The sequence below is a fragment of the Salvelinus namaycush genome, chromosome 12 (assembly GCF_016432855.1).
Source record: "Salvelinus namaycush isolate Seneca chromosome 12, SaNama_1.0, whole genome shotgun sequence".
Classification (NCBI taxonomy): domain Eukaryota; kingdom Metazoa; phylum Chordata; class Actinopteri; order Salmoniformes; family Salmonidae; genus Salvelinus; species Salvelinus namaycush.
In genome coordinates, this window is record NC_052318.1 from 19,683,628 (window position 1) to 19,704,179 (window position 20,552).

General features: G+C 42.5%; 2 protein-coding genes across 2 annotated transcripts in view; one reads left to right on the forward strand and one right to left on the reverse strand.

The window, feature by feature from the left end:
- The window catches only part of ncapd3 (non-SMC condensin II complex, subunit D3), a 34,985-nt gene extending 18,830 nt beyond the window's left edge, over window positions 1–16,155 (forward strand). The window contains exons 17-35 of the mRNA XM_039005313.1: window positions 62–253; window positions 556–653; window positions 1,633–1,742; window positions 1,852–1,959; window positions 2,116–2,230; window positions 2,414–2,509; window positions 2,756–2,994; window positions 3,288–3,367; window positions 3,484–3,621; window positions 5,427–5,560; window positions 5,725–5,930; window positions 6,236–6,346; window positions 8,253–8,420; window positions 8,793–8,914; window positions 13,612–13,700; window positions 13,829–13,876; window positions 15,506–15,568; window positions 15,662–15,716; window positions 15,803–16,155. Of these exons, the coding sequence (XP_038861241.1) occupies window positions 62–253; window positions 556–653; window positions 1,633–1,742; window positions 1,852–1,959; window positions 2,116–2,230; window positions 2,414–2,509; window positions 2,756–2,994; window positions 3,288–3,367; window positions 3,484–3,621; window positions 5,427–5,560; window positions 5,725–5,930; window positions 6,236–6,346; window positions 8,253–8,420; window positions 8,793–8,914; window positions 13,612–13,700; window positions 13,829–13,876; window positions 15,506–15,568; window positions 15,662–15,716; window positions 15,803–15,875 (2,245 nt within the window). The 3' untranslated portion in view covers window positions 15,876–16,155. The remainder of the gene's footprint in view (window positions 1–61; window positions 254–555; window positions 654–1,632; window positions 1,743–1,851; window positions 1,960–2,115; window positions 2,231–2,413; window positions 2,510–2,755; window positions 2,995–3,287; window positions 3,368–3,483; window positions 3,622–5,426; window positions 5,561–5,724; window positions 5,931–6,235; window positions 6,347–8,252; window positions 8,421–8,792; window positions 8,915–13,611; window positions 13,701–13,828; window positions 13,877–15,505; window positions 15,569–15,661; window positions 15,717–15,802) is intronic.
- Window positions 16,156–16,476: 321 nt separating this feature from the next.
- The window catches only part of LOC120056985 (junctional adhesion molecule 3B-like), a 42,922-nt gene continuing 38,846 nt past the window's right edge, over window positions 16,477–20,552 (reverse strand). Inside the window, exons 5-9 of the mRNA XM_039005314.1 lie at window positions 20,316–20,518; window positions 19,223–19,322; window positions 18,549–18,678; window positions 18,272–18,326; window positions 16,477–18,195 (exon numbers count right to left, since the gene is read on the reverse strand). Coding sequence (XP_038861242.1) covers window positions 18,160–18,195; window positions 18,272–18,326; window positions 18,549–18,678; window positions 19,223–19,322; window positions 20,316–20,518 — 524 coding nt within the window. The 3' untranslated portion in view covers window positions 16,477–18,159. The remainder of the gene's footprint in view (window positions 18,196–18,271; window positions 18,327–18,548; window positions 18,679–19,222; window positions 19,323–20,315; window positions 20,519–20,552) is intronic.

Below are 20,552 nucleotides of genomic sequence, written 5' to 3' on the forward strand. Positions count from 1 at the left end.
GTGTATCTAAGTGGGGACACAAAAACATTTATTAAACCTTTGCGTTCCTCCTCCTCTACAGCCGGTACTTCAGCAGGGCCTTCACGGTGTGGTCCAAGCAGAACAAGTTCACTGCAGCCTTCATCAACAACCTCATCTCTCACACGGAGGCAGAGCACGCGGCCGGGGCGTGGCTGCTGCTCTCCAAAGTGGCCAGCTCCTGCCCCCGACTCGACTACGGAAAGATCTTGGACGCCTGGGACGACCTGGTCAGGTCAGTGTAGTTCAGGCTATTGATAAATATCTTACAGTATTTATTTTTGTAAATAACTGTATCCGGCGCGCTCTCTTGCCTTCTCTTAATACTAAGACAATGCATCCTTTCTTCCTCCGTTCCTTTAAGTATTTCCTGACCTTAGACAATGTGATTTGGTGAAAGCAGAGGTTTCACAACATGGCTTTCACCAGTCCAGTCACTACAGACTGGTCATTATGTCAAGAAAGGGACGCTGCGTATTTTCAAACAGCCCATCTCCTGTGCTTGTCAAATATTTTACTGAATGTTTTATTTTCTAGGTCAAAGAATGTCACAGTGACAACATCCTGCCATATCCTGTGCGTGATCGGGGACATTGGCGAGCATCTGAACGAAGACACCAAGAGCAGGATTGTCGGTGGGTGTCCAAGTTGCTTTGAATGGGATGACACAGGATGAGCTGTCAAGATGGCTCCTTCTAAGGCATAAAATTAACACCTACCAAATGTGGCTAGAGTTAGCTATAGCTAAGAATGTGTATTTCACCAGCCACATTGCCTGGTAGTCAATTTGCAGGGCTCTACAGTGCAAGCATTACATTCGCATATAAAAAAGTAAAGTATGAGCACAATTTACAGGAGAAAAATACTACAGTTTTCTGCAATTTTGTTTCGTATCTGCTAATCGTACAAAGAAATATGCATCCTATATCTTGCCTCAAGCAGCAGAGGAGCTGTGCGTACTGAGTGAAGTGCTGAATGATTTAGTTTTGGAGGTGCTGCGCACAAGCATAAAAGTTGGTCTAATTTACTCAAGTTTACTAATTGAGACTTTGTCCTTGTGTTTCTTGGCTATTTACATTGTTTTGTTCACAAGCTCGGTTGTTTTTAATGTTAGTTTGAGTCTGCTGCTTCAACTGATAGTGAAGAGATGCCCTAGTCAGGTCCCAAATCTCTCATATGACTGGAGTGGCCCTGTTACCATGGTAACAACCTGTTCTTAAAGGGGCAGCTGAATATTTTGTCTCATCTGATATTTTGGTTAAAATGGAATGAAATTTAGCAATATACCACATGAATTCTTACTATTACATTTCTTGTTTTTTAGGAACATTACAATGTATGGTCGTCTGTTGTTTTGATGCAATTATGGTAAATATTTTGGCTGGTAAAGAAATCTGAGTGGCTGGTAGATTTTATTTTTTAAATTTAGGCCCCGGTTCCCTCCCCTCTATTGTAGGAGTTTTTCTTGATTGGGAGAAATTCTGTGCCTTTGACTATAAGTAGGGTTCAGATTTATTCCTGGTCGCATCATGTGGTCTGGAAATAGCCCTGACCCTAGCTATCCTTACTTCTTGTTTGTGAATCTAACTTATTTTTTATATTTTTTAATGGCAGAGGACATTATTACCTGGCTGAAGAGCTTTGACATGCCTCTGGAGGTGATCAGTGCCAGTGTGGAGACTCTGTGTCGACTGGGCAAGGCAGAGGCAGTCAGTGACACACAGGTAGTTTTTGTGTGCGAGCCTCAAATATTAGAATAAATCCCAGTAACTCACTTCCATTCTTTTAATGTGGACTGTATTAGCTAACCAGAAGTTAAATTATGCTTTGCAGACATTCCTTAACCAACACTGTGGAGAACTAGTCTCGGTCTGTGAGGCGTATCTTTCCGGCGTCATCCTGAATGAAAATGGAGCACAGAATTTGAATGAGGATTTGGTGGTGAGAGAAATGAACATCTAAACAGAATCACTCATTGACAGGTCCTTTGAATACTATTGCAAAGCGAGTGTAAACTGGATCTTTTGTGTATTAATTGGGCTTCATTGAGGTCATCTTGCCCATCCATCTACCTACTAATTTTTCCCCCCCGGTCAGGTGAAGCACCTGTACACACTAGGCGTGGCGTCGCTGCATTGTCCCTCCAAAGTGGGCAAACGCATTGTGCTCCTGGTCCAGTCTGTCCTCACCTCCAGTGTGGAACAACAGTCAGGTATTTTAATACATTATTCAGAGAATATTAGAATGTTATGGAGCCCTTAAGTGGCTGCAGGGGGAAAAACCTTTTGTAAAATCAGCTGTTCAGTATCTTTGGTCACATATGCATTGTTCTTCTGGTCCATTCACAGCTATGTCGAATGTTTCTTTCTACTATACATGTTTCGTGTTGTAACAGAGGGGTCAGAGGAGCTGGCTGGCTCCAAGCCTCTGTCTCAGTTTAAGGCTTCCTCCATGCCCAGCAGCGTCCGGGCTCATGCTGTCATCACTCTAGGTATGACCTCACCTCAGACCACCTTCCTGGAAATGAATGTAATTTTGGCTGAGACACTGTCCAGAAACAACCCCACACCATTATGCTATAGATATATGGTAGGGGCCTGAGTGCACACACACAATGTTTTTAGAATTGTATAACTGCCTTAATTTTGCTGGACCCCAGGAAGAGTAGCATACCATAAGCACTCTGCTCCAAAAATAACTGGATCGATAACTCTCCACCCCTCCCGTCTCCCTACAGGTAAGCTGTGCCTGCAGCACGAGGAGCTGACCCGCAAGTACCTGCCGGCGTTCGCCCGCGAACTGGAACTGTGCAGCGAGTTGTCGGTGCGCAGCAACGTGGTCGTGGTCATGTGTGACCTGTGCGTGCGCTACACCAACATGGTTGACCGCTACGTTCCCAACGTGTCGGCATGTCTCCGCGATAAGGAGCCGCTCATCCGCAAGCAGACCCTCACCATGCTCACTAACCTGCTGCAGGTAGGACTCAGAAACGATAGATGGCGCCCTCTGCTGTACCGGTTGTGGCCGGAGGACAATAAACTGACAGAAATTAAGTGTTACTATGGCTTGATTGATTTAAAATGTATCAATATTCTTAAATGACTGCCCTCCTAAATGTTTTTCTCAGTCGCTGTAATCCTGGAATTATATATACTTGTTATTCCTGAATTCAGCTTGCTAAAGCCACAATGTAAATTTTTTTTCCAATAAACCTGTCACTGTCAGGAAGAGGGTAAAGAATTATGAATCGTTTCTGTTGCTGTTTGTAGGAAGAGTTTGTCAAATGGAAGGGCTCGCTGTTCTTCCGTTTCATTGCAGTGCTGGTGGATTCTGACCCTACCATTGCTAGGTAAGTGGTGATCATTATGTATGCTGTCACCAGTTCCAATGCACTCAATACAAAAAGCAAAAAATGAACATAACTGAAAATTAAATTAATCCCATCACCATTTATTTCCATTCCAGTCTGTGTGAGTACTGCCTGGTTCACCTCCTGCTCAAGAAGAACCCAGTGATGTTCTCACAGCACTTCATTGAGTGCATCTTCCACTTCAACTCCTATGAGAAACACAAGACCTACAACAAATTCCCTCAAACGGCCAGGTACAATTATGTCCTATTTTTGGCTAAAAGTAGTTTTATATTGGCTACCAATTGCTTTCTGAACTCAGCAAAGAAAGAAACGTCCTCTCAATTAACTGCGTTTATTTTCATCAAACTTAACATGTGTAAAATATTTTTATGAACATAACAGGATTCAACAACTGAGGCATAAACTGAACAAGTTCCACAGACATGACTAACATAAATGGAATAATGTTTCCCTCAACAAAGGGGGGGTCAAAATCAAAAGTAAGTCAGTATCTGGTGTGGCCACCAGCTGCATTAAGTATTGCAGTGCATCTCCTCATGGACTGCACCAGATTTGCCAGTTCTTACAGTGAGATGTTACCCAACTCTTCCACCAAGGCGCCTGCAAGTTCCCGGATATTTCTGGGGGCAATGGCCCTAGCCCTCACCCTCTGATCCAACAGGTCCCAGACGTGTTAATGGGATTGAGAGCCGTGCTCTTCGCTGTCCATGGCAGAACACTGACATTCCTGTCTTGCAGGAAATCACGCACAGAACGAGCAGTATGGCTGGTGGCATTGTCAGGCTGGAGGGTCATGTAAGGATGAGCTGGCAGGAAGGGTACCGCGTGAGGGAGGAGGATGTCGTCCCTGTAATGCTTGAGATTGCCTGCAATGACATCGAGCTCAGTCCGATGATGCTGTGACACACCGCCCCAGACCATGACGGACCCTCCACCTCCAAATCGATCCCGCTCCAGAGAACAGGCCTCGGTGTAACGCTCATTCCTTTGGCGATAAATGCGAATCCGACCATCTCCCCTGGTGAGACAAAACCACGACTCTTGCCAGTCCTGTCTGGTCCAGTGACGGTGGTTTTGTGCCCATAGGCGGCGTTGTTGCCGGTGATGTCTGGTGAGGACCTGCCTTACAACAGGCCTACAAGCCCTCAGTCCAGCCTCTTTCAGCCTATTGTGGACAATCTGAGCACTGATGGAGGGATTGTGCGTTCCTGGTGTAACTCGGGCAGTTGTTGTTGCCATCCTTTTCCTGTCCTCCAGGTGTGATGTTCGGATGTAATGATCCTGTGCAGGTGTTGTTACACGTGGTCTGCCACTGCGAGGACGATCAGCTGTCCGTCCTGTCTCCTGTAGCGCTGTCTTAGGCATCTCACAGTACGGACATTGCAATTTATTGCCCTGGCCACATCTGCAGTCCTCATGCCTCCTTGCAGCATGCCTGGAGCACTTTCACGCAGATGAGCATGGACCCTGGGCATCTTTCTTTTTGTGTTTTTCAGAGTCAGTAGAAAGGCCTCTTTTAGTGTCCTAAGTTTTCATAACTGTGACCTTAATTGCCTACCGTCTGTAAGCTGTTAGTGTCTTAACGACCGTTCCACAGGTGCGTGTTCATTAATTGTTTATGGTTCATTGAACAGGCATGGGAAACTGTTTAAACCCTTTACAATGAAAATCTGTGGGACATTTCTTTTTTTTGCTGAGTTTACAAGGATGATGATAAGGACTATTCTAAGTTGGTGATTCTGAACTTGCACTCTAAGATATTGCTGATCAGCCACTCCGATGGTGAGATGGTCACAACAAGATATTTTCACAGTAAAAATGCTTTCTAATCAGTGGATGAGTAGTATTGGACTTGTTCTTTGCTGTTGTAGTGTGATTGTGAACTAGCTAGACTATTGAACTGGCAATTCTATTCGAGCAATTGTGCGAAATGGAAATGTGTGCCATGTGTTACAATGGAAAATTATGTCGTTTGCCAGTCCCTAGTCCATGACAGGTTGGGAAACGCTGTAGTAAATGTCTGTTTGTCCCCCAGTGAGAAGGCTAAGTTCTCCCTGAAAGGAGCCCAGAACAAAGAGAGGAGGTTCACGATCTATAGGTTCCTGCTGGTGCACTTCACAGACGCCCAGCGCTTTAACATCACCATCAAGATCAGCCAGAACATCCTCGGTAAACGCTCCAAGAAAACTGCTACATTGAAATGACATGTACTCTTCAAATGTGTATTGGTGAGAGCTTATCGAATGTTTGCACCTTTGTCTCTCTCACTCATATGCTCTCTTTGCCTCTCCCTCTCTTTCGCTGTGTCTCTGCCTCCACCCCATCCCCTTCAGCGTGCTTCGTGGACGGTGAGCTGCCTCTGGACGGTGACGGGGCGGCAGTGCTGGCTGAAACATTTGGGATCCTCAGCCTCAAGGAGATCAAGCTGTCAGCACTGAGCGGAGCGGCGGGGGCTGGTGGTGACGAGCCGCAGGAGGACGAGCAGATGGCCATGGCCAAGGCCGTCATGCAGGTGGCCCAGAAGAAGGTGGTCTCACAGGTATGTTGAGCTTTGAATAATGGTAGTAGTAATGAAATGGGGGGCCAGGACTCGGATTTGGTTGCAATTTAAGCTTTCTTTAATTCTTTTACATGCAACACGTCTTAATAGGACACACAATTTTGTATTCTAAAACAAGTAGTAGTAATGATAATATTACTATTTAGCAGTCATTTATATCCAAAGTGACTTACAATAAACATGTATTTGTCCAGCACTACTTAAACCCACAAATGTTGTGTTCCAAGCCACTAGAGGGGGCCAACGGCTAACTAACAAACCTCTGTTCATCCATCCACCCACAGGTCCAGAAGAAAGTGTTCATCGAGAGCATGATTCCCATCATCATTAATCTGAAGAGCATGCTGGAACAGAAGCGCTCGCCAGTCCTGAAGGACCTCATGGGCTACCTCCAGGTAAGGCAGAGAGGGAAGACGGCCATCATGACATCCATTGTCAAGTATAATGTATGATAGCGCAATTAGAAATGTAAAATATATTAAAACAACTTAGAAATTTTGAAAATACATTAAAAGCAAGAACTTAGGACTGAGCATGGTTTGCAGTTCAAAATGTATCCCATGACAATGTTTGTATCTACCAGGATAGTGAATACAGTGGAGTAGGGCTCTTCTGATTCCAACGCTACATTGGAGTCATTCAATGTTCCTTTTGATTAGCTGAGGTGATTTGGTCAAGTTTGAAACACTCTTATTTGGAAACATTTTCTTTGTTTTGCGAAACATTTTTGGAAACCTTGAACACTCAACTTAATAATGATCCAAAAATAACTTTGTAAATACAAACAGATTTCCTGAGTAAAAAAAAAAAAAATCCAAACACCACTTTGAGCCAATGTTTTGTGTTCTCGCCGGAGTTTCCATTAGCTCAGGAAGTGTCATAGTTCGGGTAAATGTGCAACTAGGGATGTTAATCGGTAAGCTACTGAAAAGACATGACTGGTCATGCTTATCGGTCTATAGGTTAATTAGTATAATTTAGTGGAATTAAATTGGTGCGTGTATTTTGGGTAGTCGTCATGTATCTTATTTATCACGCATACACAGCCTAGTTTGAGGAGCGGAATAGCTTATCGCCGCCGGTCACAGGGCAAGAGCAGCTGGTACTGGTGCGACCTGTTCTTTTATAAGCCCAGTCATTCCGTGTTAACTGTTTTGATGTCCATGATTTTAAAGAGCTACAATTTTCTTCTTTCAACTCAAAGTTAAAGCACGCCTCCCATTCGAGTGCATAGGCGATAGTCAATAGTAGGCATGCTATCAGTGCGTCACCCATCACTTTGCAATGTGGATTTGAGGCAATATCATTGTTTGAAACCTGAACATTTTACTTTACTTCAAACAATCAGTATAGGAAAAACATGCCCAACCACTATTGCCTCTGAATGCGACGCTTACCCCAAAAGTTTGCAGCAAACATTGAAAGGAGCTGACACAGGAGTCTGTGCCTGTGCTAGCAGTTAGCAAGCATTCAAACACAGGCCACCGAGGAGAGTACCATCTGTAGCTCTTCAACTTCAGAGAGGGACTCTGGTGCAGAACCTAACCATTTGCTCCCGCCTACCATAAAGCCATTGTGAAGCAGAGGCCGGTCACAGGGCTGTTGTAAACTAGAGAAGACAGACATTGGTTTTCATAACAAGTTTCTTTCGTTGTCCAGAAGCTAAAGGCACAATTCTAGTTATATTAGCAACCCATCCTAGTTGTTTCTAACGGATTTTCATCTGTCACATATGGAACCGCTCGCATTAAGTGCGCTGTTTAGACTGGTGTTTTTCCGCTAATTGCAGTTGCGTGTTCAATAATAGCTTTTCGACTTTAAGACGATAGGATTTCTATTGTTGCATCTTGATGAAAAACATCCTACCCTTGTATGTATGCATGCATAGTATTTCCTGTTGGTCACGTCATTTTACTGTTTGGAACAATTTTGTTGACTGGTTAATAAGGGTCTGTTAGTCCTCAGCCAAATTTACTAAAATGTGCATCCTTATGTGCAACGCAAAACACCTCGTGGAAATCTGTGTTAAAGAAGCCCACAGTAAGTGGATCTTCTGTATTTGTCAAATTTATTTTGGGGGTGATATGAAGTTTCTGAGGTTTCCAAAAGCATATTGCACACAATGATTATTAAGGGTTAGACAGGGTGTCGGGACTGTTGTGCACATTGGCTGCGCTGTTGTCAATGGTTCGAATGAAACCCAATGTCTGTATGGACCTTGGGTTCTCAAGTTAGTCTGATCCTAGATCTGTTCCTAAGGCCAAATCCTTAGGGGATATAACACTTCTCCCTGCTGTCTAGCTGACCATGCAGGACTACCGCAGTGAGGTGAAGGAGTTCTTTGCAGCGGACGAGCAGCTGGCAGTAGAGCTGGAGTACAACCTGAAGATGTATGAGAAGGAGCAGGAGATGGAAGCCCAGATGGTCCACTGCTCCCTGGGAGGGGATGCTGCCTCTGGAGGCACGCCGGTGAGCACTAGGCCTAGTAATGGAGGGAGGTCTTGTCTTTTTTTTTTAGATAGGAGTACTTTCTTACAGCCATTACTCTTTGCTGCGAACAGCCTGAATAGCAATCCATCAGGAGCCCTGCTGGTAATGAAGGAATTGCCCCTTGATGCCTAACTTCCACTTAAGTCAATCTCACTTACATTGATGTCAGTAGGTGAAAATTCTATTTAAGTGGAAATTAATTTAAAAGGTTACTAAATCTGTCTGTAAAAGAGAGAATATGAAGAAATGCCTGACTCGATGTCAATTGTCTAAATGTCTACAGGCTACATATCCCATACATACTCTCATAATTGTCCTCCTCCACCATACCACCCCCTCCCTGTCTCTCAGATCCTGGGCTCCCCTGCCCCTGCTTCTGCCCACAGGCTTCTCCAAACGGGCTTTGCCACGCCCCAGCCCGTCGGCCCCAGCCACCGAGGCCTGCTCACCCAAAGACTTGCCCAGTCAGACAGGTACAGCTCTTAGCTGCATATAAGCACAATGCTTTCATACCTACCTACTAGGATTTCTGTTAGGAAAATGTTTATTTATCGAGGATCGAACCCCAGGCTGTAGTGACGACGCAACACTGCGATGCAGTGCCTTAGACCGCTGTGCCACTCGGGAGGCGCGTTTGATTATGTTTTTGATGGAATGTTGGGAGTGCTGCAGAGATGCGTCTCTCCAACAGCACCCTTGAGAGGCGCGCTGAGAATAGACAAGCTAAATATTTTGTGCCCCTGCCTTTAACAAAGTAGGCACTGCTTATCTAAGGACGGCATCAGAGCTCACCTAAAAAGCCCATATGCCACTGGTTGAGGGAAATTGTCATTGTTTTTGTCAGAATTATGTGAGGTTTTATGTGTTGGCCAGTTGAGAAAAAGGGGCCATAGGCGGCCGCCTAATCATGCCTAATGAGCGTGCCGGCCGTGATAAAGTCATTCTTTATAGGGGAAATACAAGCAGGATATTATATTGCGACAGTTGGAACTTAAAATGGCTCAACAGAATGAAACAAAACACTTGCGAACTGGTTTAAACCTTCACAGAAATGTTATAGGCTATATTGCAGCAATTACCAGGAAGTGCATACCATACCCAACGTATGACAATAATAGGCTAATGACATTTTATAAATAGGCCTACAATAATGATAAAACAAATTGTTATAAATACGAAAACATTTATAAAGTTCCAAAATTCAAGTCTACCAAAATAGCGAGTTGCACATTTGGCCACGCCAACGTTCTTCTCATCTTTGTGAAGAACTACAATATTAAAATGCCATATGGAGGACAGCTCTCTTTACTATAGGCATATACTACAGGGTTTCCGTTAGGAAAATGTGGAGCTGGACATTTTGACCAGCAACATTTTCAATTACCAGACATTTGATAAATGTACCTGATCCATATGCGTTGGGTGCTTAACCTGATTAGGGCATCCACGCACGGTGCAGATCACATTTAGAATATGGTAATTGATATTACTAGAACATGCAAGTCGAGGATGCAACGATGTGCGATCCTTTCCGAATTCTGTTGTGTGCTTTGAACATGTTATAACTGTCCACATTTACTTTTCCTCAGCCAACAAGACCAGTAACAAACAGCAAAATCACTAGCCTATGTCAATCTACTATAGTAGAAAAGTTTACGCTACCTATTTTATTGGTCAGCTTGTCGAGAAAGAAATGGCCTATTCCAAACAGACTCTGGGACAGTTGTGAGACGATGGATCCCAAAGTCATACAATGAGTAGGCCTAGGCTATATGAGTCTGATGCAACAGCTCAAAACGTTTAGTTGATTAACTATTTCTTCACATTATAAGCGCAGCAATGCGCACAATGCAGTAGGCTACGCGTGAATGTTCATTCCATTATGCAAAAGGACACTGCACATGCTAGCGGTTTCATGTGACCGATGAAATGATCTGTTAGAAATTTAGAAAGGGAGGAGATCTAATGGGCTACCTTGAAGCAAGGTAAGACATGTGTCATGTGTACTAAAACGTTCAGGTTTCAAACAATTAAGTATATGTTTTAAAAATGCATACTGCCTTCGGCTCATTGCAAAGTGGTGTGTGACGGCTGATAAAGCCTGCCTTCCGTTGCCGTTTGATGCCGTGTTCAAAACAACTGGGGACTTAGAAATCTCTGACTTCCAACTTCAGTGCGTTCAAGACAACTGGCGGAAAAAAACAAGCTCCGACTAGGAAAATTCGTTTTGAACGGTCATCCAACTCGGGCCTCTTTCTAGATCTCCGACCTGAAGATCACTGAAGTCATTATTTGACCTCGATTTTTCAGAGTTCACAATTGTCTTGAAAGCACCACAAGATGCTGCAGCAGCAACTCTTGCACTGTCAGACAGATTTTCCACTCAAAGGCTCTATCTGTATGCGTGTGATAAATATGTGTAATGAATATGCTGTACACGGGCCAATTTAATTCCACAAAATAATGCTAATTAACCTATAGACCGATAAGCATGACCAGTCAACAGGTATTTAAATAAATTAATGAGCTAAAAAGCATTATTTCTCAAAGGGATTTTTATCTTCTGGCCAATGTCCGGTGTCAATTTTATTTATCACTTAAAAAAAAAAAAAAAACGGACGAAAGACTGCTATTACTGCCTAACGCAAACCCTGGCATACTCTAACTTTTAATTTTACTTCAATTAAAAAGGCCTCCATCTTTGCAATCAACAGTAGCCCAAAGCTCCTCTCTCGCACGTTCTCTCCTCACCAGTAGGGGCAGGCACGTAAGGCAGCACGCAACAGTCGGGGGTGCATGATTTATTTTGTTGGCCAAAAGCCAGCAATTACCGACTGACGGAAATCCTGCTACTTACCTATACTGTACATACAGTGCATTCAGAAAGTATTCAGACCTCTTCACTTGTTCCATGTTTTGTAATGGTAGCCTTATTCTACATTGTATTAAATTACATTTTTTCCCTCATCAATCTACATAATACCCCATAATGACAAAACGAAAACAGGTTTTACATTTTTTTGCAAATGTGTTGGGGGGAAAAAACACCTTTTTATTTACGTAAGTATTCAGACCCTTTGCTATGAGCTCAGATGCATCCTGTTTCCATTGATCATCCTTGAGATGTTTCTACAACTTGATTGGAGTAAATTCAATTGATTGGACATGATTTGGAAAGGTGCACACCTGTCTATTTTAGGTCCAACAGTTGACAGTGCATGTCAACGCAAAACCAAGCCATGAGGTCAAAGGAATTGTCCGTAGAGCTCCAAGACAGGATTGTGGCGAGGCACAGATCTGGGGAAGGGTAGCAAAAAAAAATCTGCAGCATTAAAGGTCCCCAAGAAAACAGTGGTCTCCATCGTTTTTAAATGGAAGAAGTTTGGAACCACCAAGACGCTTCCCAGAGCTGGCCGCCCAGGCCGAACTAAGCAATCAAGGGATAAGGGCCTTGGTCAAGGAGGTGACCAGGAACCCGTTGGTCTCTCTGACAGAGCTCCAGAGTTCCTTTGTGGAGATGGGAGAATCTTCCAGAAAAACAACCATCTCTGAAGCACTCCACCAATCACTATCTTTATGGTAGTGGCCAGACGAAAGCCACTCTTCAGTAAAAGACACATGACAGCCCAGTTGGAGTTTGCCAAAAGGCACCTAAAGGAATCTCAGAACATGAGAAACAAGATTTTCTGGTCTGATGAAACCAAGATTGAACTCTGTGGCCTGAATGCCAAGCATCACGTCTGGAGGAAACCTGGCAACATCCCATGGTAAAGCGTGGTCACAGCATCATGCTGTGGGGATGTGTTTCAGCGGCAGGGACTGGGAGACTAGTCAGTATCAAGGAAAAGATGAGTGGAGCGAAGTACAGAGATCCTTGATGAAAACCTGTTCCAGAGCTCTCAGGACCTCAGACTAGGGTGAAGGTTCACCTTCCAACAGGACCACGACTCTTAAGCACACAGCCAGGAATGGAGGAGTGGCTTCAGAACAAGTCTCTGAATGTCCTTGAGTGGCCCAGCCAGAGCCCGGACTTGAACCCAATCGAACATCTCTCGAGACCTTGAAATAGCTGTGCAGCGACGCTCCCTATCCAACCTGAGAGTGCGTGAGAGGATCTACGGAGAAGAATGGGAGGAACTCCCCAAATACAGGTGTGCCAAGATTGTAACGTCATACCCAAGAAGACTCAAGGCTGTAATCGCTGCCAAAGATGCTTCAACAAAGTACTGAGTAAAGGGTCTGAATACTTATGTAACTGTAATTTCAGTTTAATTTTAATAAATTAGCAACATTTCTAAACCAATTTCTTTTTTAAATATAAATATGTTGTATACTGTGTAGATTTCCTGAGGGGGGGGGGGGGGGGGGGCAATTTCATCCATTTTAGAACAAGGCTGTAACATAACAAAAGGTGAAGGTCTGAATACTTTCCGAATGCACTGTACCTACCTTAAGACTACTTATACTTGGTGTGAAAATATTACACCCATTTTACGTCACCTTGAATCCTCTCTACTACAAGGTGGGGTGGATATGTCTAGACACATTCCAGTCCCAGATTGAGCAATCTCAAAAGGTGCTATTAAATGCCTAATAATCTTAGGTCCAATGCAGCCTTTTTATATATATATATATATATATATAGATATATAATTTCTGGGTAACAATTTAAGTACATTACTGTGATTGTTTTCAATTAAAATGGTTGACAAATTGATTTTTAAAGAGCAAAGAGCAATTTCTTAAGCAAGAATTTAGCTAGGAAGGGTCTAAGTGGGGAAGGGAAACATGAACTAGCTGTTATTGGCAGAGGTTTGGAACTCTCTTATTTGTTAATGAACTAAATTACTACCTGGTGATGTCACTAGGCAGGCCAAAACTCCATCCCACCATAACAGGCAGAAACTTCAGGCGGTTTCAAAATCATAAATTTCACAGTATTATTCCAGACTCCTAGTCTGGAAATGTATATAAAACACAGGAAATCATGTTTTTGACTGCACTGTGCCTTTTGATCTGGTATTAGAGGCATTACTCCCATTGTCACTTCAGCTACACCTACAACAACATTCTATTACAACCACCACTATGGGCACACCTTGCTGCTATGTGGAATGGGAAAGCGTAATTAAGCTTGTCTCTCTGACTGGGTGTTGTGCTCGAACCCCAGGCGTCAGCCAGCGAAGCAGAGGAGCGGGCCACACAGGAGCTGGGTCATGGTGACCGGCGACAAAAACTTCACACCTCTGGATGGATCAGGTATGGCCGTCTTTCATGACCACACCGCTGACTAGACGGATCTAGATGGAAATAGCCAACTCCGACTTGGTGAGATGTGATTCCATTTGACAGATTTCTTTCCTTTTTCTTGTGTTCCACTATTACAGTGAAGCCGAAAGGAGGCGTCTGCGATCGAGCTATAAGCACCCCGCAGGGTAAGTTGGACAAACCCGGATCTGAATCCTCCTTCTCCTTCAGGAGTCAGACACCCTCCCGCATGCCAAGTGTATAGGCTGTGTGCATGTCCCAAGAGCAGCTAACATTGAATGAGGAGTATCATGTGGAATTGAATGGATCACACTGCTCTAGACATTCAATCTCTATATGCATTGATCATGCAGTGGTTACCATCCATAGTGCCCAATAATGCTGATGCTGCTAGATTTCCCTCATTGGAGATCTTTGTACATGGGGTCTTAAGAAACCTTGTGATTGGGGAAGGAGCCTTCTGAATATCACTGTGGGTAGTGTTTTCAGGTACTGTCAACAATTTACTGACTCAATGAAAGCTTCTTCATGTAGAGCAAAAAGAGCTGCTGTTGGGCCACAAGTCGATGGCTGGCAGCCCCATGATAAACCCCAACAACAAAAAAACGTTGTCCAGAGGTGGTCATTTCCCACTCACTGAAGTCATTCATCAATTGGCACTAACTGGCAAAGCTGGATGTTCTACCATCTTCTTAAAATCTGTTTTTAAAACTAACTCTAACCTTAACCATACTGCTAACCTTATGCCAAACCCTACACTTAACCCTAACCTTAAAAGGGAAATATACCACTTTTCAACCTCATTTTCATTGTCTCCAATGAAATACCAGTGTCAACTTATGTAAAATGTGATTTTTGAAACACTATTAGATTGGCAGTGACGTGGGGAAAAATAAAATACCCTCCTTTGGGCTAGAAACCCGTTGCAGGTTTTGAAAATCATTGTTTTTTAAAAAACTTTTAAACTCCTGTGTCACAGGATAATTTTCTTACGACCTTAACTTTTTTTTTCTTTTTTACCACAGATCATTGAAATGCACTGTTTTCACACACTATATGACCAAAGTATGCCAGCTAGTGAAGCGTGATTCTTCACTTCAGAGAACGCATTTCCACTGCTCTAGAGTCCAATGGCAGCGAGCTTTACACCACTTCAGCCGATGCTTGGTATTGCGCATGGTGATATTAGGCTTATGTGCGGCTGCTCGGCCATAGAAACCCCTTTCATGAAGCTCCCGACAAACAGTTCTTGTGCTGAAGTTGCTTCCAGGGGCAGATTGGAACTCGGTAGTGAGTGTTGCAACCGAGGACAGACGATTTTTACACGCTATGTGCATCAGCACTTGGCGGTCCCCTTCTGTAAGCTTGTGTGGCCTGCCACTTCGCGGCTGAGCCGTTGTTGCTCCTAGACATTTCCCCTTCATAATAACAGCACTTACAGTTGACCAGGGCAGAAATATGACGAACTGACTTGTTGGAAAGGTGGCATCCTATGACGGTGCCACGTTGAAAGTCATTGAGCTCTTCAGTAAGGCCATTCCACTGCCAATGTTTGTCTATGTAGATTGCATGACTGTGTGCTCGATTCTATACACCTGTCAGCAACGGGTGTGGCTGAAATGGCCGAATCCACATACTTTTTTGTATATGTAGTGTATGTAGACACTGGTTTGGTGCTGAAGATGAGGTTGAAAAGTGGCGGAATTGCCGTTTAACCAAACTACTAACCTTATGCCTTAAATTAAATATCAAAAATCTAATTCCCCAACATAATATCCCTATTACATGTTACTCAGGTAACATAAATGAAGTTACATTCGGGGAAGGAGTCAGCGCCATCTTCAGTGACCGGAGAACAGGTATGCAACATTTGGACCTTTAGACAGGTGCCATTTGATCACAAGTGGACACTGATGATGTGTTTGGTCTGACTTTAGTTTTTTTCTTCATAGGTTCAAAGACTGGAGAAGAAGGACGTGTCCTTCAATTGATCTCACCTGATCAGCAGTAAGTACTTATTTTTTTTATCAAAATAAGCTTTAAACCGTATAATGGTCGGAAGGTTTCACCTAATTCATTTCTTGTGTTTTCAGAACTCCAGTGCCAAGGCAATGGAACGTGCAGTCCCCACTCAATCAAAAAAGAACAAGACAAATACATCAGTAGCTATTTCTTTTTCATGTTCTCTTCTGTCTATACTGAACACACTTGATGTCCCATGTAAAATGTTCTTTATTTTTGTAAATGAAAATCCAGCACCCATGTCAGAATATTAGAAGTGAGTTTTTATTAATCATTAACATACGGTTCAAGAATTCTCAGAGGATTTGTACCAGGCCCGAGATGGGTGTTACATTAGTTTGGTTCAGAAAAATCATGTTCTCAATCAAATAAACGTGTGAACAATTGAAACGCTTGAACCTTCACATGATTTCAACGCCAACCTCAAGTATTGGAGAAATTCGAGGCAGATTATCAACACTGGATAGCTTGAACCTCATCAACCTTGGATTGGAGGAAAAGCGTGATTGGCAGTCAGTATTTGGCTTAGCTAGCCCCAACCATAGAACATGTATTGGAATCTCTTTCACTGTGTATTTAAAACTACATATTGCCGGTTTTGAAGAGGGCTGTTTAATAAAAAAATATCTTATTTTCAATGCCTTGGAAGTTGCCGGTGTTTTCTGGCCTTTATGGTAAATGTAGGCGGCATGCTTTTGTTTCTCCATCTATTTAATCTGTTAACAAACTTTGTGTATATTTTCTTCTATTTGTGTCTTTACTCTACCAAAAAGAATTCCCACTATTTAGGCACTATTGCATAATAAATCTCTATTTCTACTCCAATGGGAAAAAAAGTGTAATCCTTTAAAACAATGCTAAAAGAAAATAATCTATTTACAAAACAAAGCAGATATGTAAAAATGATTTGGGTGGGAAAATGTTCCATTATTCTTGTCAATGTCATCATTCCTCTCAAACGCCGTTCGTGGAGTATTAAACATGCAATTCAGGTTTTTGTGCATTTTGCAGTATTGTGATTGAGAAATACCTTTAAAATAAAATGTTAAAATGTGTTAGATGGCATGAAGCTGATCTACTGTTGTAATGGCAGAAGGCACTTAAGAGGAATGATCTTTATCAAAGTACAAATGAAAACCTTAAGTACCTGTTTTGTAAAAAATGTTTTGCATCTGCATTAATTGGTTTCTACTAGCTACAGGCAATTACTCTATCTTGTAATGTTTTCTAACTCTTGGATATAAATTCATTTGGGAAAACGTCAAATACAATGTCTTAGGTCGTTTACTTGAATTTGAAATTCTACGTTTTTTGCCTGGTGTAGAGAAGCTTGTTCAATGTAAAATGTCCTATGTGCAAACATTAGGCAGATCGTCTCTACCATGACCATGTATTTTTCAAACCATGGGAAGAGTTTCATATTGCCTCCTTGGGGACACACACACACACATACAAACAGTTATCTATATACAATTTTTAGCCAACATAAACCCTGTATTACAAATACTCAATGTATTCCTGACATACAGCAACAAAAAAAATGACAATATATTCAATATATACAAGATAAACTCAAGCATAGAAGGACACTTAAAATCAAGGATATATGCAGCACTGATTGTGTACAGTATTTCCCAGCTTTTGGCTGGTACTCATTGAAGCCTTTTACTGTCCAAGACACTATCTACAAACATTTAACTTTCAATATTAACATGGAAATCCCAACAGAAAATAAAATATGTAAGACCGTTCTAGAACCAAACCTTTATGGTAAAACAAGTCATTTTATGATTGCGTTTTTTTGGGGGGGTAGGAAAGGTGAAATTTTACAGCTGAATACTGAGTGGTTGAAACTTATTTTTCCCACAACCAAATAAAAAAGTATACTAGTATTTTACAAATATTTAAAAAAGTAAACCTTTATCTATAGGCATTTCAAAATATATTCCATCAAAAATAGTCTGACAAATTTTGCTGGTAGAAAAAAAAGTTATATAAATGACAAAGGTTTGAAGCACATGTTTAAAGTAGAAATATGTCATGTTAGATTTACTTCAGAACTTAGCTAGATGTTTTTCCCCTCCTGGCAGAACATCTTACATAAATGCTTTTCCCCAGCAGATAGTGTTAAAAACCTTATTGAAACATGCTATAACTTTAACGTAAAAATCTCCATAATTTAGCAAAATAAGTTGTTTGGTGATAAAAAGGTCAACAAGCGGGTTTCAATACTTATCTGTGTCTGTAACAATGGTTAATAGTTCTATATAGATTTGTGAAAACTTGTCACCTTTGGCAAACTTGAATCGTTTCAGACGTGCAGAGAGCTCAAGGCACATACTGTGGCAGCTCACTGGTCATCTCACACACTTAATGAGTTCAGTCCAAAGTATCACACCTTTCCCTTCCATGCCCTTCGTCTTCCTCTTCAGATGACAAATGAAGATTTGTGTCGGAAGTCGCCCTAGAATAAAAAGAAAAGAGCAAGTAAGAAAAAGTTGGACTGCCTAGTTTAAAATATCGTTTTTTTCTTTACGCACCTCGTCCTCTGTCCTGACGTAGTCCACTCCGTCTCCTTTCGCTGGGGCTTTGTAACTGTCAGACACAATGGAGACATGATCAGAAGACATTTATGGTGTTGCAAAAACAACACATTTCTAGTAAGAATTGTTCCATGCATGTTATAAAACCATTGGCTGTGAGTTGACCAGGTCAAGTTGTGAAGTCAAGGCTGTTCATAAGGTCTAAATAGGCAAATGTTAAACCTCAATGAGCCATGACCCATTGCCGCGCCGCTCAAGAGGAAGTCTCACTCACTTGTTTCCTGTCTGTTTCTGGCTGACGAAGTAGCCTCGCTTGTACGCACAGCAGATGCCCACTGTTATACACAATAGCACCACCACTACCACCAGCACTCCCAGGATGATCCCGGCAATATTGATGTTATCTGGGGAGAAACAACAGGATGAATGAAGAATTTATGTTGAGGTATCTTCAACTGGCTCTTTATGAAGGAAATACCGGACTACGGGAATAACATGCTTCAACATGTAGGCTTGGGCGATATACTGTATACTGGGGTATTTCGAAATACCGACAGTATGATTTTCAATACTGTTTTTAACCCACTGCTTATAACTAAGTTAAGTATAACTATATGAAATCTAAGATGTGTCAAATAAATTATATCCAGCTCAGGGCTCCAGCTATGCATTTGGTTTGCTAACTTGCTAGTGGCTAGATGTCAAGATCAAGCTTCTTGGTTACAGCAGAGACATTCAATCCCCTCCTGGATCAAGATCCCTGTTGACTAAATTGTTTTGTGCTTGTTTTTATTTATTTATGTCACCCCTTGTGTGTGCAAATTCTGTAATACCGTATACCCCAGTATGGTACAGAAACGGTATGATGATATGAAAATCTAGATACCGCCCAACCCTAGTGTGTTGTGTAACTTGTATACAACTGTGTCAGCTGTCAAACAGACTTACAGACTTCCATCGTCTGCGGTACACATTCTGAGTGACCCGCGTCGTTCTTTGCTCGGCAGAAGTACTCTCCTGAGTCGTCCTTTCTGACAGCACTGAATTTCTGCAAAGGAAAAACCAACAACAGTATAACCGGTGTCCTTTTGTTCTGGTGTATGTACAGATGCTGTAAAAGATATTGGCACCCTTGGCACTTTACAATGGAGTGCAGTGTTCAGAATGTTCAGTTTCTTCTTTTAAAAATGGGTTGACTGGCTATTTTTAACCTGTAGGCACCTGCAAACTCACCACAGTTGAGAAATTACATAATAAATGCGAATCATTGCCTCTAACCAAATTAATTAGAATTTAGAAACATTTTGTCCATGCTATTTTGGGACTTTGTAGTGAAAATTTTCAATTTTAGTTTAGATTATTAGTTGTTTTGGTCCTATGCAGTTGTAAATCAAACAAATGCACATGTAAACACACAATTTTTCAAATGTCAACTTATTTTCGAAGAAATAGTCAATCCTGCAAGGGTGCCAATATATTTTACTGCATGTGGTAAAGTGCAGGTTTATAACGAGGTCCAATTGGGATTACGTTGCAGGTGGAACTGTCACCAAAATGAGTTGCTTTGATGTTCAACAGATATCGCTTCAGTTTTCGTATGCTGTCTCCCATCACATTTGAACCCAGGCTAATGATGTCTTGTCCTCTAATTCTAGTCCTGTTGATAGTTAGTTGGCTTTTGGTTAGTTGGATACGAAACGCTGATTTGGCAGTGTAAACTGGTGGTCTTCAAGTAAAAGAGGCCGGTGTAGCATGTAATAGGGTGTGACTCCCTGGAAGTATGTCAGTGACAGCCAGGCCAACCTTTAGAGGCTAGTGTGAAGGTTGAGTGGAGGGCCTGGGGGCGAGCCATTGACTGTGTCTGGCTGAGCAGGGGAGAGGGAGTTCAGGAATGTGCCAATGAGGACTGCAAATTCCCCTCATGCCTCAATCCCTGCGCACCATCAACTGTTTCCCCAAAATATCCGCACCTACCCCCACAGCCTCGCCCTGCCCTAGAGTCCCCTTCCCTCCCAGTCCTCACACAAAAACACACACTTACCAGGGTTCCAGTTTCGGCGTTGAGCGTGTAGGAGGAGTTGAAGAACTTGGGGCTGGTCTTGGGGTCATCGGGGATCTCCTCCTTGTTGCGGAACCACTGGTATTGAGACTTGGGGAAACCTTCGTCCTCCACGCAGCGCAGCTCCGCCGCCTTCCCCACGGGCACCGATTTGGGGACAGCACATTTCGGCACCACTGGCTTCACTGTGGACACAAACACATATTCAGCAGTGGCAAC